This window comes from Astatotilapia calliptera, chromosome 18, assembly GCF_964374335.1.
Source record: "Astatotilapia calliptera chromosome 18, fAstCal68.1, whole genome shotgun sequence".
Lineage (NCBI taxonomy): Eukaryota > Metazoa > Chordata > Actinopteri > Cichliformes > Cichlidae > Astatotilapia > Astatotilapia calliptera.
The window spans coordinates 6,529,702-6,543,094 of NC_137439.1; the positions used below are offsets into that span (position 1 = coordinate 6,529,702).

Below are 13,393 nucleotides of genomic sequence, written 5' to 3' on the forward strand. Positions count from 1 at the left end.
AGTGACCTTTTAAACCTGCGACACTGATGCTGCATTCAAGGACCATTAAAACATTTGAAAGGACTTAAGAACATGAAGAAAATGTGACTTGTTTCTCTGTAATGAAGCTGTTTTAGTGAAGAAAGTTGAAAGGTCACAGAGCGACTGCTGAATCTTCTGCTCTAAACATGAACTCTGAACTTTGTGATGCTTCAGGAGGAAAACTGCTTCAGTTATTCTCTCAGATTAGTTTCATATTTTCTGCATCAGATTTGAGTGAGATCCTGGAATGAAGACAGAAGAAAAGACTTTGTTCAAAGTTTGATTTATAGTCAAACCTTCCAGTTTATTCACACAATAAAACATCAACACAATATATGAATTCATTCATTAGAATCACAGTTTTTCCTCATTTGTTTGATGATTTTGACCAAAACAAACACAAACACACACACATGGTCTGCCATACTCATAAAGAGAAATGTCGACATTTTTCAATACAAATATTCCAGAAACATTTAGAGGATAGAGAAGTTTACATTTTCATGTGGAGAAATATTTTAGTAAATCAAAATGATGATGAGCAGTGATAGCCTCCATAAACAGTCACAGGAAAGATCTCCTTTAAAAACTGAGAAACATCAAGAGAACAACTAGAAGATGTGGAGGTACCACCCATAATGTTTGACTGACAGCTGATCTCTGTGCAGAAATGATGGAGAGAAAATAAAATGAAACTAAAATACAGATTTAAACCCAAAATATGAAAGACTTCAGTCTATTTGAGCTTAATCAACTCAGCTGTGTCTCCATAATTATAGTAAAGCCAAAGTCCAGCATAGAGCGGCTGAGTGAATGTGGTCTGGACTCTGTGGAGGAGAGTCATGGTTTCAGAGACGCTGTAGAAGGACAAAATACCTGCTCTGTGATCCAGGTACACTCCTACTCTGGAGGAATGAGGACCTGAGACACGAGTTTGGATGTTGTTGTACCAAAATGTAAAACTGTTGTTGTAACACTCTAATGACCAAGATTTGTCATTACGTGCAAATCTACAATCACTCCCTGCTCTGCTGATATTCTTGTATGCGACTGCTACATCAACTCCTCCCCCTCTCCACTCCACCTCCCAGTAACAACGTCCAGTCAGACTCTCTCTACTCAGGACCGACCACGATCCAGTGAATCTGTCTGGATGATCAGAATAAGACTGTTGTTGATACACTACTGTTACTTTTCTGTTCCCCTCTGATAATAACAGCTGTTTGTACGCTGTGTTTGGATCCAGTGTGATTTCACATGAATATTTTAAGAATCCAGCTCTGGTCTTTGGCTCTGGTGGGTCTGACAGTAAAACATCCACTTCAGTGACTGTCAGTGAGATGTTTGTCCATTCCTCTCTCAGAATGTCCTGTAGTTTATCTCTGACCTCTGACACAGCTGCTGTCACATCCTCAAAATACCTCAGAGGACGGATATTGATGCAGGATAAGTCTGTAGACTCGATGAGTGCTGACAGTGAGGGGTAGTTGTGTAGAAACTGGATGTGATCCTCTGTGTGTGAGAGCTGCTTCAGCTCAGCATCTTTCCTCTTCAGCTCAGTGATCTCCTGCTCCAGCTTCTCCTGAAGCTCTTTGACTCGACTCACTTCAGTTTCCTGCTGGGATCTGATCTGCTGCTTCACATCAGAGCTTCTTTTCTGGATGAGATGGATCAGCTCAGTGAAGATCTTCTCACTGTGCTCCACTGTTTGATCAGCAGACTGATTGATGGCCTCCACCTCCTGTTGAAGCAGCTTCACATCTTTCTCTCTGTCCTGGATTCTCTGCTGGATGTTTTGTCGACTCACCTCCAGCTCTCTCTGCCTCTCAGTCCTTTCTGCTGCAGCTGAGACTGTGTCGTGGCCTTTATGTTCATCCACAGGGCAGAGATAACAGATACTCTGCTGATCAGTACGACAGAACATCTTCATCACCTCATCATGACGAGAGCAGATGTTCTCCTGGAGCTTCTTGGAGGGCTCCACAAGCTTGTGTTTCTTTAATTGAACCACATCATAATGTGGCTGAAGGTGTTTCTCACAGTAAGAGACCAAACACACTAGACAGGATTTCACAGCCTTTAGCTTCATGCCAGAGCACAGATCACAGGCCACATCTTCAGGTCCAGCATAGCAGTGATCAGCAGGAGCAGCTTGGAGTCCAGTCTTCTTCAGCTCCTCCACTAAATCTGCTAACATGGTGTTTTTCTCCAGGACAGGCCTTGCTGTGAAAGTCCTCCGGCACTGAGGGCAGCTGTAGATTTTCTTCTTTTCCTCTCCATCCCAGAAGCTTTTAATACAGTTCATGCAGTAGCTGTGTCCACAGGGAATAGTCACCGGATCCTTCAGTAGATCCAAACAGACTGAACAGCAGATTTTTGTTTGATCCATTTGATTCATGTGCTGTGCCGTTTCACCGTCTCTCAGTGACTGTCCGACAGTTTCACTTCCTCTGAACAGAAACAACCTCTGTGCTCTGAAGGGAAACAGATCTCTGCTCTTGTTCACCTCCTACAGGAAATGAGGCTCACCAGCAACTGCATTTACACCATGTTGTTTAGACCCATCCTGATACAGACACATCTGTGAAGGGAGGCGCTAAAGAAATATTCTTACAGAGCGATCAAGAGCCAATCAGTTGATACAGGGTGTGGTATGTTTGGTTACAGCATGCAGTAACAAGTCTGACCCAGTTAAAGTTTAACAATTCATTTATTCATAGTGCAAATATATAGTAGACTCAGGAGTTTAACTCAGTTTTCTTGGCCTTTGTTTATCGTTCATTTAACACTAGGAGTCCCAGGCTTCTACCTTTCTACCTTTAAAACCCGCCACCAGCCAAATGGCTGGTAGGCTTTTAGCTAAGCTTTAGCTTCAGCCAAGTGGAAGCTAAATTGGCTAGTCATTCATATGTAAATTGGGTTGTTAGCTGGGAATTCTGGAGGGAGGGGAGTGGGGGTGTGTGGATGAGGGGGTGGGGGAGCTGCTAAAAGCTGTGAACTTCCTTTTGTGTTTCATCTTGATGCATTCTCAATCATCCAGGGAAATAAATCTCCAAAAGTCACCAACTTGGAGTGTTTCAGTTTGCCATCTTAGGGAGAAATCAACACACATGGGTGTAGGTCCTTTGTTGCTGAGATTTATTGATAAAAACAGTACAAAAAACCAACCATTTGTACACATATTTACAAATAAGAAGTTCAAGTTCAAAAGAACTGAATTTAATATTGGTTTCATGTCTTTACCGGATGAGCTAAACAAATTCTTCGCTCGCTTTGAGGCACAGACCTTCACCCCCGCACAGAGGACCCCCCCAACGATCGGGTGGTGAGACTATCCCCAGACAGTGTGTGGACGTCCCTTTAAGAGAGAGCTTCACTGCTAAGCTCTCATCTGTGTGGGTGTCACGGTTCGCTTGAGGACTCACACGCAGGACTCAGAGGCACAGTCAGTATTTATTACAGTTCCACCAGGTGTATATACAAACAGTGCAGGGGATAGTGCTATATACAAAGCGGTGACAGGGAAAAGGCTCCGGGGAAATGCAGGTAGGGAAAAGACACTTGCTCCTCTCCAAACACTCACACAAAAAGGGAATCCGCTCGGGGAATGCAGAGTCGGGTCCAGGGGATCTATGTACAGAAGGAAACACACGTTAGAGGTTTTGCACAGGGAAGCAAAAGAGAACTTGCTCAGAGCCGGGCTGCACTGACGCGAGTCACACACAACGATCCAGCGATGAGTAGAAGCCACTCCCTGGCTTAAATGCTGGCTGCACTGATGAGGCCCAGGTGTTTCCTCTTCAGAGGGGCGTGGGCCGAGGGCGTGAACCCACCATGAGTTCCGCCCTGGCGAGAGAGCGAGAGAGAGAACACTACTAGTCAGCGGCCTGCTGATCCCCTGGCCGTGACAGTGGGGTTCAAATCCCTTATTCAGATTAAGATTTTATGTGACATTACATTGGCAAAAATTAAATTTACTTGAATAATGTGAGTATTGGAGTAAGTACTTGAGTAATTTTTGAATAACTTTAATTTTGTAATGTGCATATTTTATGAATAATGATGTTTCAGTACTTTAATCTACTGAATAAGTAAGAATTAGACTTAATAATCTTTTTACTTTAAAAAGGGAAATTGTGTAAAATCTTTTATTCTCCAGAATGCACATAATAAAAATGTTTTGGGGAATGTATATGCTTTTTAAAAACCAATTGCTTCTTACCTGATGCATGCTATAACTTTCAGCAAAACTGAACTAAAATTTGTTAACAAGCTTACCAAATAAGAAATGTTTTGTGAATTTTCTTTGCAGAGCGACTGGAAAGCCGGCTGTTATCAAAGCCCATGTGCCCTAAAAAGGAGGGCGCGCTGGCCAGTAATGAGTTCATCACTAAGTTTAAGATAAGAGTTGATCAGAATAGAGGCGATGATGAAAGTCTGGAGCATCAGTTGGAGGCTGCCAACCTGTCTGATGAATCGTTCGAGGCCCAGACAGAAGTCAACGGACAAATATGATCACAGACATTTTAAACACGCGAGTTGAGAGTTAAGGGGGAAAAATATTGTAATAAGTATATATTTGAATTGCACACTAAGATATAAAGTGATGGCAGCGAGCACAGTGTTGCAGGATTTAATTAAAAACACATCTGACTAAGACCAACTGAAATTTAGAGTTGTGTATAATAAAGTTTATTCATGATTAATAAAACAAATCTGTAATATTTTTCTTTCTCTTTTGTCCATTTGAATCTCGCTACAGCTTAAATAAAAGAAAAGAATGTGTTTGGAATAAATTAAACTCTATTCTCTCTTTTTCTTTCTTTCTTTTTTTCTTGGTGGGTTTTCATTTGCAATCAAACGCAACATTATACAATTATATAGTATAGTAAGAAATATCCTTTAACTTCATTTAGTATTTGTTTTTTCATTTTTGTTTTTATTGTTTCCCCTTCAGTTTTGTGCTTATAACATGTTCTAATCTGACATATTATGCAGTAAATTATTTTTGCAATAACTTAACAGGCCATTGTGGGAGCCAACATTCACTTATCAAAGACATATTTGTATATTCTGTGGGCTGCTTTATGGTTGTGTCATTTAGAAACATAAGCCACAACAGACTTCCACCGGAGAGTACTTAAAAATGTATTTTTATGTAAAGATATTTTAATTAACTACTATATTAAGAGAGAACCTATTGTTACATGGATGAATTGTACAAACTGTAGAGAAATAAGTTTAAGCGTGCAACTTTTTATTCATTTTTAACTGTATTAATGTTTTTATGTTGATACAGCCGCCTCATATCTGTTTCCTCAGTGTTTTTTAAACCATGTACTCCATCTATGAGTGAGAACATGAATAAATTCCTTTCCAAATTTGTAGTTCTTTTTTCCAACTGTTTTGAGTATATATGTAACATTTCTTTACACACAAATGCAGGTATTCTTTTGCACCAAGACGTTAAAGAAGTGCTAAGAAAAAATGAAAATACTACGTTGCAACCTGTGTGTGTGTGTGTATATATATCTGTATCTATATAGATATATATGTGTATTCATACCCTTTTTTCATCATCTAGTTTCCTGTGCCAGATCTTCTACTGATCCACTGAGGCAGACATGTAAAAAAACACGAACTAAAGCATATTTCTGTATATAAACAGGACTTTAAATCTTTATCAACAGCTACTTTAGAGGAAATTCTTCAATAAACTGCAACCAAAGGCTCAACTCAGAGGACAAAATCCAACCTGTTATAAATAGTGTGACAGCAAACTTTCTCTTGTGTAAAGTTACAAATAGGAGTAATTATCCACAGGAGCTTTTAAACATAATGAAGTTATAATTCGTCCTGTAGAAATTGTACATTTAAGCTATATAGTTCCCGCTGTGATAACTCTGCTATGAATGCCTCTTATTAACTTTTATGCTTTTACAACCCACTATGAGCAAACACTCAGCAACAGTGGGAAGGAAGAACTCCCTTCTTGAAGGAAAAAACCTCTGGTAGAACCAGGAAATCTGTCTAAACTAGTTGGGGGTTAGAGCAACAGATGCAAGTCTTCAGATCATTTGCAGTGTGACTGTCTTTGTGCACACTTTAACCTCATTCAGTTTTCTTATTTGTCAAAATGCACCATGGGTAAAAACAAAACAAAACAAAATAGTAATGAAGGAGAATCCTCAGCAAAGATGAATTAAACAAGTTTTATTTTGATCAAATTTTACTTTAAGTAAAACACATCTTTATTTGATGACTTTAATGTCATCAAATAAAGACAGTTTTGATGGAGCTCCTGACCCAGCCCAAGCTCTCTATGAAGACGAGGAAAAACTCCCCAGGGGGCCAGATCGATGGGAAGAAACCTCGGGAAAGCCCATTCAAAGAGAGATCCCCTTTCCTGGGATGGCTGGGGGGGTTACAGGAACTCCAAAAAAGCTAAATTTTTATTTATTTATTTTTTAAGATTGACCCATTCTATCTATTCCTGTCCAACAGAAAAAAGAAAGGAAGTTACTACAACGTATCATACTTATATGATAAGGTGTGAATTGTGTGTTTGTGTGTGTTATCTTAGCCAGGGGTGAAGCTGGAGCTCCTCCAGTGTTGGGCGCTTCTCTGGGACTAAAGCTAAACATGCGTCCAAGAAATCCCGGCATTCTTGAAAGAAAGAAAAGATCAAAAAGATGAAGATGATAGTTCTAGTGATCCAAGGCATCAGTGAATCTGGAAGTGTGAAGTTTTCTTACCTGTGGACAGACGCTTTTTGATGCTCAGTTGCTTTGTGAGGAACCTCGCGGTACTAAAGTATCGTGCATGAAGCGCTTCATACAACACCACTCCCATTTGCCACACCGTGGTGGGTCCACACCTGTAGCAGCTCCTAATGTACCACTCGGGAGGGATGTGAAGAGGAGTGCCTAACAAACAGACACAATTGCAATTTCTTCTAAAACAAAAGACACAAATTGTTACATCTGTGAAAAGCAGGAGCAGAATATGTTACCATAGAAGACGCGATACAGAGATCGCTGCTTAACAAAGCAGCTCAGTCCAAAGTCAATGATGCGAACTCGAGGCACATCTGAGCCGGTCTCAATCAGAATGTTTTGTCCCTTGATGTCCCGATGAAAGATGTGTTTATCCTCAAGTTCCTTTACAGCATCAACTAGTTGCTTCAGAATGACCTGGAAAAGATGAAAAACACAATAATGAGTTAATGCTTTTCTGCCTTGATTGAATGCTGTACAGTCTAAGGCTCTCCCAGTCAACCTACCTTGGCCTTGTCCTCTGTCAAAGTTCTTCCATGTTCTGCTTTGTATTTTTGCAGGTCCACAGCAGGGACAGGTCTCTCCAGCACCAGGATCAGCTCTTTGCCAAGGTCGAACCACTCCAGCAAGGACACAGGTGCAGATATTCCCACTGACCCTTCTGCTTCACCTGCAAGTTTAACCATAATGGCCACTTCCACTGAGAGCTTCTTCCCGCTTTCATCCTGAAATGTTACAACAAAGTGGATGATGAGGAACGCCGCATTCAATCCAGTAATGTAAAACTGATTCAAGTGTTGGACGCTTACCGCCACTTTGCAGTAGACTTTATTTTTGGGAATGTGTTTGATGGCAACCTAGAAGACACAGAGCATTGGTGAGCATTTCCTCAGTATGACATAATGAAAGGTGGAAACACAGCAGACGTCTCAGTTTACGATATTATCCATTATCTGCGTTACTGCCTGTCTTACTACCATCATCTGAACACTTACTGGAAAACGATCTTCTATCCGGTAGCCAGCAAACACTGCTCCGCAGCCTCCTTCTCCGAGCTGGTGCTCCTCCACATATCTGGCTTGGAATTCACCTGAATAGACAAAACAACAAATCTTGTTTTATTACAGCTGTGACACAAATTACTCTCCTCTGTAGCATAAATGTTCCTTTTGCCCTTCCCCTGAATATAAAACCCAAGCTGCTTGCTACTTACGTTTTTGGTCTGCCACTGATTTTTTGTCCTGGTCCACATTCCTTTTTTTTTTCTTGGGTGGCTCTCTGTTGTCTCCCGTGGCCTTTCTTTTGCCATTTTTTGCGCACACCTGTTTGTTGTTCAAGTCTGGAGATGTGGAAAACAACAAAAGCACATCAGCTCACTGGATGATAGACACAAACACTAAACACTAATATCTTAAACCTAGCAACCACACTTAATCTACCCCCTTATTCAACTAATTAGCCTACCTTTACCAGAGTCCAACAAGGAGGATGCTTGCTCCTTGTCACCGCTCATGTGGTCGAGAAGTTTAGCCTTCTTTGCTTTCTTTGTTGTGCCCTCTTCATCTTGCACAACCTTGCGCTTCACTCCTTTGACCACATCTGAGCTGGTGGAAGGAGCAGCCTGCTCAGCGACCCTCCTCCTTTTTATTGGGGTCTTCTTTTCAGGACTGGCCTTTCTTTTAGCAGTCCTGCTCTTACAATCTATAAACGACAACAACACAGTGGTGAAAAAGAGTCCCCGACATCAGGACTGGAAGCAGTTTGATGGCAAAGAATTTGAAATTGCTTTTGCTTAAATTATCACAAGTTTATTCTTGGGATAAAAAAACTGACCAGTGCGAATTGATACTAGGTTTACTAAGTCTTAGATCTTGATGACACTTGTTGCTCTGTTTTTACTGTTGAGTCCAAGAATAAACCTGTCACATTATTTTACCAAAAGACAAAGTGCCCCAGTAACCTTTCTTTGATTAGACATCTTGTATTAAAGCTATTTTCAATCAAACATATGATTCAATTGCTCGAAAAACGATTCACACAGTGTCAACGTTTCTAGGATTTGGATTTTACCAGGATTTGATTTTATTATTTTACTTACCTTGATCTCCTGGATCTTTCTTATCTGCCTCAGTCGTAACTTTTCTTGTTTCCTTTTTCATTTTAATTTTTTGAGAACTTTTAAAATAGAAAATGTCACCTTAATGAGTGAATAGTCCTTCAAATGTCTGGATGCTTGACTTTTCTAACTAAGCTGTATAAGTCAGTTCTGTAAGTGAGCTTTAAAAGTAAACTCCGGAGACTATGGCAACACAACATAAGAAGCTTGCCTTTTAGTGACATCACTGACTGCCAGTAAAAGTGTTCCAAGTAGTTTAAAGAAAAACACTCTGGCAGACAAAGCCATAATATTTCATATAATTCAGTAATTTCACATTAAACTTTCTTTCATTATCCTTTCATTATTTGTTTAAAGACTTGATGTGTGGATGCTAGACTTCTAGTTGAGCAAACACTAATAAACACTGACTAGTTTATCTGAGATAAAATATAACTGACTGCAGCCTTTATTCCATGTGTTTTGTCTGTGAATGCCCCCATGTACACATGTAACCTCCACCCACTGCAACACCAATAATGTCCCGGGGCAAAGCGGGGTTTGGTGAACCAGGAGCTGTGCGCAGCCCGTGTCCACCAAAGCCTGGTGTATACCCCCTTGACACCTTATTAGGATGCTGTACCTCCATGACTGCCTGGCATGCTCTGCTCCTTCTGCCTTGGCAATCAGATGATCCTCAGCCAGGGTGGCTTGCTGGTCAATGGCAGGGAACCCCTCGGGTGGGCCACTTTGTCCAGCAAACCAATGACTGTAGAAAACATGGATGATCTAACAGTTCTCCAAAAGTACATAAAGTACTTACCTAAAAAGCAGTTAATGTCATGTTGCATTTATTTATTGTTATTACATTGTTTTACAGCAGCTAATTAAAAACCATCATCTTAACTACATGTTTTGTATTTTTGTTCTTTGTTGTTGTTGTTGTTGTTTTGCAGTTGTCCTGTAGGTGATGGTGTAGCACAGAGACTGAACTAGTGGCTAGCTAACATAAGAAGGATGTACTTGAAACTTGCATCTCATCTTTGCAGCGCTCACTTTGAAGAGAATGTCTTTACCAAGGACTCACAGGTTAAGTAACTTTACAATTGTCATATTACAATATATAATTTTAGAGCATGATTACAGCTCTGCCATCTTGATTGAAAATTAAATACATCTGGAATACGAACAGCTGATCGGATCGGCAAAGCGTGTTTCTGGAATATTATGTTTTTGTTACTGCAAGCGCTTTTTATGCAATTTTTGCAAAGCTGTATGTGGAAGGAAACCGTGACCTAGGACAAGCTGATGGCATAAGATGTAAGTACAACTCCTCTGGTTTCATATGCAAAAAAATTATTGCGCTAGCTTACGCGGTTCCCGGTTCAACAGGGATTTAAAAATAGTTACGCAAAACAGAGCGTGCCCGCTCCGACCGGCTTTAAAGAGTTAAACATGTAACAATCGAATTGCATCTTTCCATTGCCAGCCATCTCATTTTGTACAAATCCAGTCAACTCTTCCAAGTTTGTGTATTTTTTAAACCCTTACAAGAATTGAAATGTGTCCCAAATATCTGTATCCCATCAGAGGCAAGTTTCTTAAAGGAGAGGTAGTAGCTGCTCCACCATAGGACCAGTAGGACCTCCAGCACACAATGAACACTTAATTAACATTAACACATTTATTAAAACACAATTTTAAACAATAACCCTTTTCTTTTAGTGTGTTTCAATTTGTTCCTACCGCTCCATTGGAACAGTGTACTATCCAGTAACAGCATCCAGCTGGCAGAAGCATACACCTGCAGCAAGGAGAATCTACCAGGCAGGATAGCGCAGCGGAGTCATCAGATGAGGATGATCATGAAGTGGTTCATCCAGCAGGAACAGGATACCAAAAGGGGAGGGAAAAAACACAGAAAGCATAGTCATGACTAACTCAGTGTCACTAACAGCTCATCTAGCAGTCTTAACATCATAAAGGTACAGGCTGGTCCATATAAAAAATATTAACAGAAAAAATAAATGCTGTTAACCAAATTTTCTTAGGCAAAAGCACATAATCTTGATATTTGACCTTGTATCAGCCGCCATATTGGAAAGGTAGCCAGGTTTCCTTAGCTGCTAGCTTGCTAACAGTCTGCTATCCAGCCCGGTAATAACTTCATTCACATATTTTAGAACATTTAGCTTTCTTCCTTAACAAAAACATCGCAGTTGTGGATTTGAATCTCGCTGCAACATAATAAGACCCAGAACATTCAATTTGAACATGTGCTGCAAGCTAACTCCCCAGAGGAGTTCATGCAATGGCCAATGCCTGTCGGATTCGGCTCATGACTTCTCTGTCTAACAACACATTAAAACATCAGTTTCAAGTACAAATGTTTCATAAACTTATCTACAGCGGCTCATATTAAATGTACCCAAGTTTCCAGCTGGCAGTGGGCACAAGAACAACACTCCTCATCAGATCAAGGGAGGAAAAGAAAATTCTAGAGCTGGGCTGGGTGGCTGCTATGTAGGGTTGCCAACTCCCTGAAAAATAAATAAGAGACACCTCGTGGCCAGGGCCAGGCAACCCAGTTCACCCTTCCCAGTGTGGTGAATTTTGTAGCCCTTTTTTTGTGTGTGAAATTATTTTTTAACCATTTGACTTGAATTTGATTTAAGCAGATGCATATTCTTTGTGATATGACCATATGGGAAACAAATGATCATTTAGCCATTTATTTTTAGCTCAAAATGACAACATTAACACAGTAAAACAGGTCTCTTTCTTAAACAGAAGCCTGTCATGCTTAACTTTTGAGAATATAAGTAAATCTTTCTTTAAAAGAACTCTGTCCTGCTTAACTTAAAATTATATAAATTAATAGAAAACAATAGAACGAAAAATATTCTTGTAACAGTGCACATATAGTGCATTTAGTACAATTGGCTTCAGTTGAGGTATTATTTCAGCTTTTCTAATGCTAATCAGCTGCTCCTGTTTGTAAACCCACTTGTTCCCATGATTACGCATCATAACTCATCATCATTATTAATCTATGTATTACTTTTATGTATTAGTCATCTATTTGTTGTAATCATCTATCCTTGCAGTTGTTTATTACACAAAATAAATTATATTATCACACTTCTGGCCACATAGCGCTGATATTCACTGCACATGCCCATATTAACCTTAACCAGAGGGTTTGAAAAAAAACAAACCAGTGTTTACATACCATATCTGCTTCTGCCATGGCCTGGTGGACAAAAAATTGGTTAAGGGTTCTCCGAGCTTTCACGCCCCTAATGTTCTTCATGTGCCCACCACTAGAAGCATGCCTATGGAAAAAGTGCACCGGCACACAGTGCAGTGCGCTTTATAGGTGTTATCGTGCATTTTCCCAGCCAGGTGTTTTCCTTTTCCCATTCCTCCCTGTACTTTTGCAGCCTTTTTTTTCTTTGTCTGAACAAACAAACATTGCTGCTCTAATGCTGGGCTTACACTGTGCGATTTTTGGCCCATTTTGAGCCGATTTTTGAGTCGTGCGACCGATTTGGTGATCGGCCCGATTTGGGCCTTCATCGTGCATCGTGTAGTATACGTGGGGTAACGAGAAGCGATTAACACCTCACGACCAGCTCCCGATATCAATCGCTCGGCTAACACTGCTCACGCGCAAACACGTAAACGTCGGTGAAAAAGACGGAGCAGCACGGCTGTGCAGCGTGTGAACTGGACACAAGCGATGGAGGCACAACTTGTAGAACTTTGGAAAGCTCATCCGAGCCTTTTCGATGTGGCATCACAAAATTATCACGACCACAACAACCGTGAATATAGTTGGATTTACATGCTGCTCAATCACAGCTGCCTGATCATGTTTTTCATTAGCAATTTAGCAAAGTTGATGTTGGTGGTGTGCGTGTCTGTGTGAGTGAAAGACAGAGAGAGCGAGCGAGCGACAGATTTTCTGTTATAACCTTCATTTTATGGACGCACAGTGTGAGCGCTCAGGTCGCATCAGAGCATCGGGCGGTATAGTGTGAGACCTGCATCGTGACCTACCAACTTCTAACAACTGCGCGTCAATCGTGCAGTTTGAGCAGGAGCTGAATAACGTGACTGAAAAAATCGCACAGTGTCTGCCCAGCTTTACTGCCCAGGTGTACTGTCGTCCGAGACTTGCACCGCAGTGTCGGCGTTTGTTTCCCTGTTGGCCATGCTTGTTGTTGTGGTCATCTGTTGTCTTCCGGTATTTTCTCCGTAAGCGACCTTTCCTCGACCAATGAGATGAGCGGTAATCTGAATTGTCATAAGTTTGCTGTCAGCTCATTGGTCACAAAGCAGGAGAGGGGCTGGGAATTATGTTTTCAAACAAAGCGTTAATTCCATTAACATTTATAGACTACTTTTGATTCTCACTGTATTGCGGGACACAGTGGGTCCCTTATTAGCTCAATACGGGACGTGTACTTTTGTTTCGAAATACGGGACCATTCCGTTT

At 40.8% G+C, this 13,393-nt stretch overlaps 2 protein-coding genes across 4 annotated transcripts; both read right to left on the reverse strand.

Annotated features, from left to right (window-relative positions):
• Positions 1-288: 288 nt before the first annotated feature.
• On the reverse strand, positions 289-2,628 carry LOC113010759 (tripartite motif-containing protein 16-like). The gene has a single exon (XM_080292985.1). The coding sequence runs from the start codon at positions 2,417-2,419 to the stop codon at positions 758-760; it is 1,662 nt and encodes a 553-aa protein (XP_080149111.1). The 5' UTR covers positions 2,420-2,628; the 3' UTR covers positions 289-757.
• Positions 2,629-3,455: 827 nt separating this feature from the next.
• LOC145419381 (serine/threonine-protein kinase pim-1-like) lies at positions 3,456-13,155 on the reverse strand. Of its 3 annotated transcripts, none has more exons than XM_080292987.1 (11): positions 12,125-13,155; positions 10,639-10,712; positions 9,536-9,661; positions 8,262-8,498; positions 8,011-8,136; positions 7,793-7,887; positions 7,607-7,654; positions 7,304-7,522; positions 7,034-7,214; positions 6,777-6,947; positions 3,456-6,687 (listed from the first exon to the last, which is right to left on the reverse strand). In XM_080292987.1, exons 3-11 carry the CDS (start codon positions 9,552-9,554, stop codon positions 6,596-6,598), a joined length of 1,188 nt encoding a protein of 395 aa, XP_080149113.1. In that variant the 5' UTR covers positions 9,555-9,661; positions 10,639-10,712; positions 12,125-13,155; the 3' UTR covers positions 3,456-6,595. The 3 variants fall into 3 exon arrangements, with proteins under 3 accessions (XP_080149113.1, XP_080149114.1, XP_080149112.1); XM_080292988.1 differs by having other exon boundaries at positions 9,536-9,715; XM_080292986.1 differs by lacking the exons at positions 9,536-9,661; positions 10,639-10,712; positions 12,125-13,155 and adding an exon at positions 8,896-9,265.
• Between the last annotated feature and the right edge of the window lie 238 nt (positions 13,156-13,393).

Bases quoted from the DNA above. Each gene is read 5' to 3' on its own strand.
- LOC113010759 (XM_080292985.1), bottom strand. From the start codon at position 2,419: ATGAATCAAATGGATCAAACAAAAATCTGCTGTTCAGTCTGTTTGGAT.
- LOC145419381 (XM_080292986.1), bottom strand. From the start codon at position 8,956: ATGAAAAAGGAAACAAGAAAAGTTACGACTGAGGCAGATAAGAAAGAT. The intron at 7,523-7,606 runs GTAAGCGTCCAA...GTAACATTTCAG, and splicing joins AAGTCTACTGCAAAGTGGCG to GATGAAAGCGGGAAGAAGCT. The intron at 7,215-7,303 runs GTAGGTTGACTG...CATCTTTTCCAG, and splicing joins TGACAGAGGACAAGGCCAAG to GTCATTCTGAAGCAACTAGT.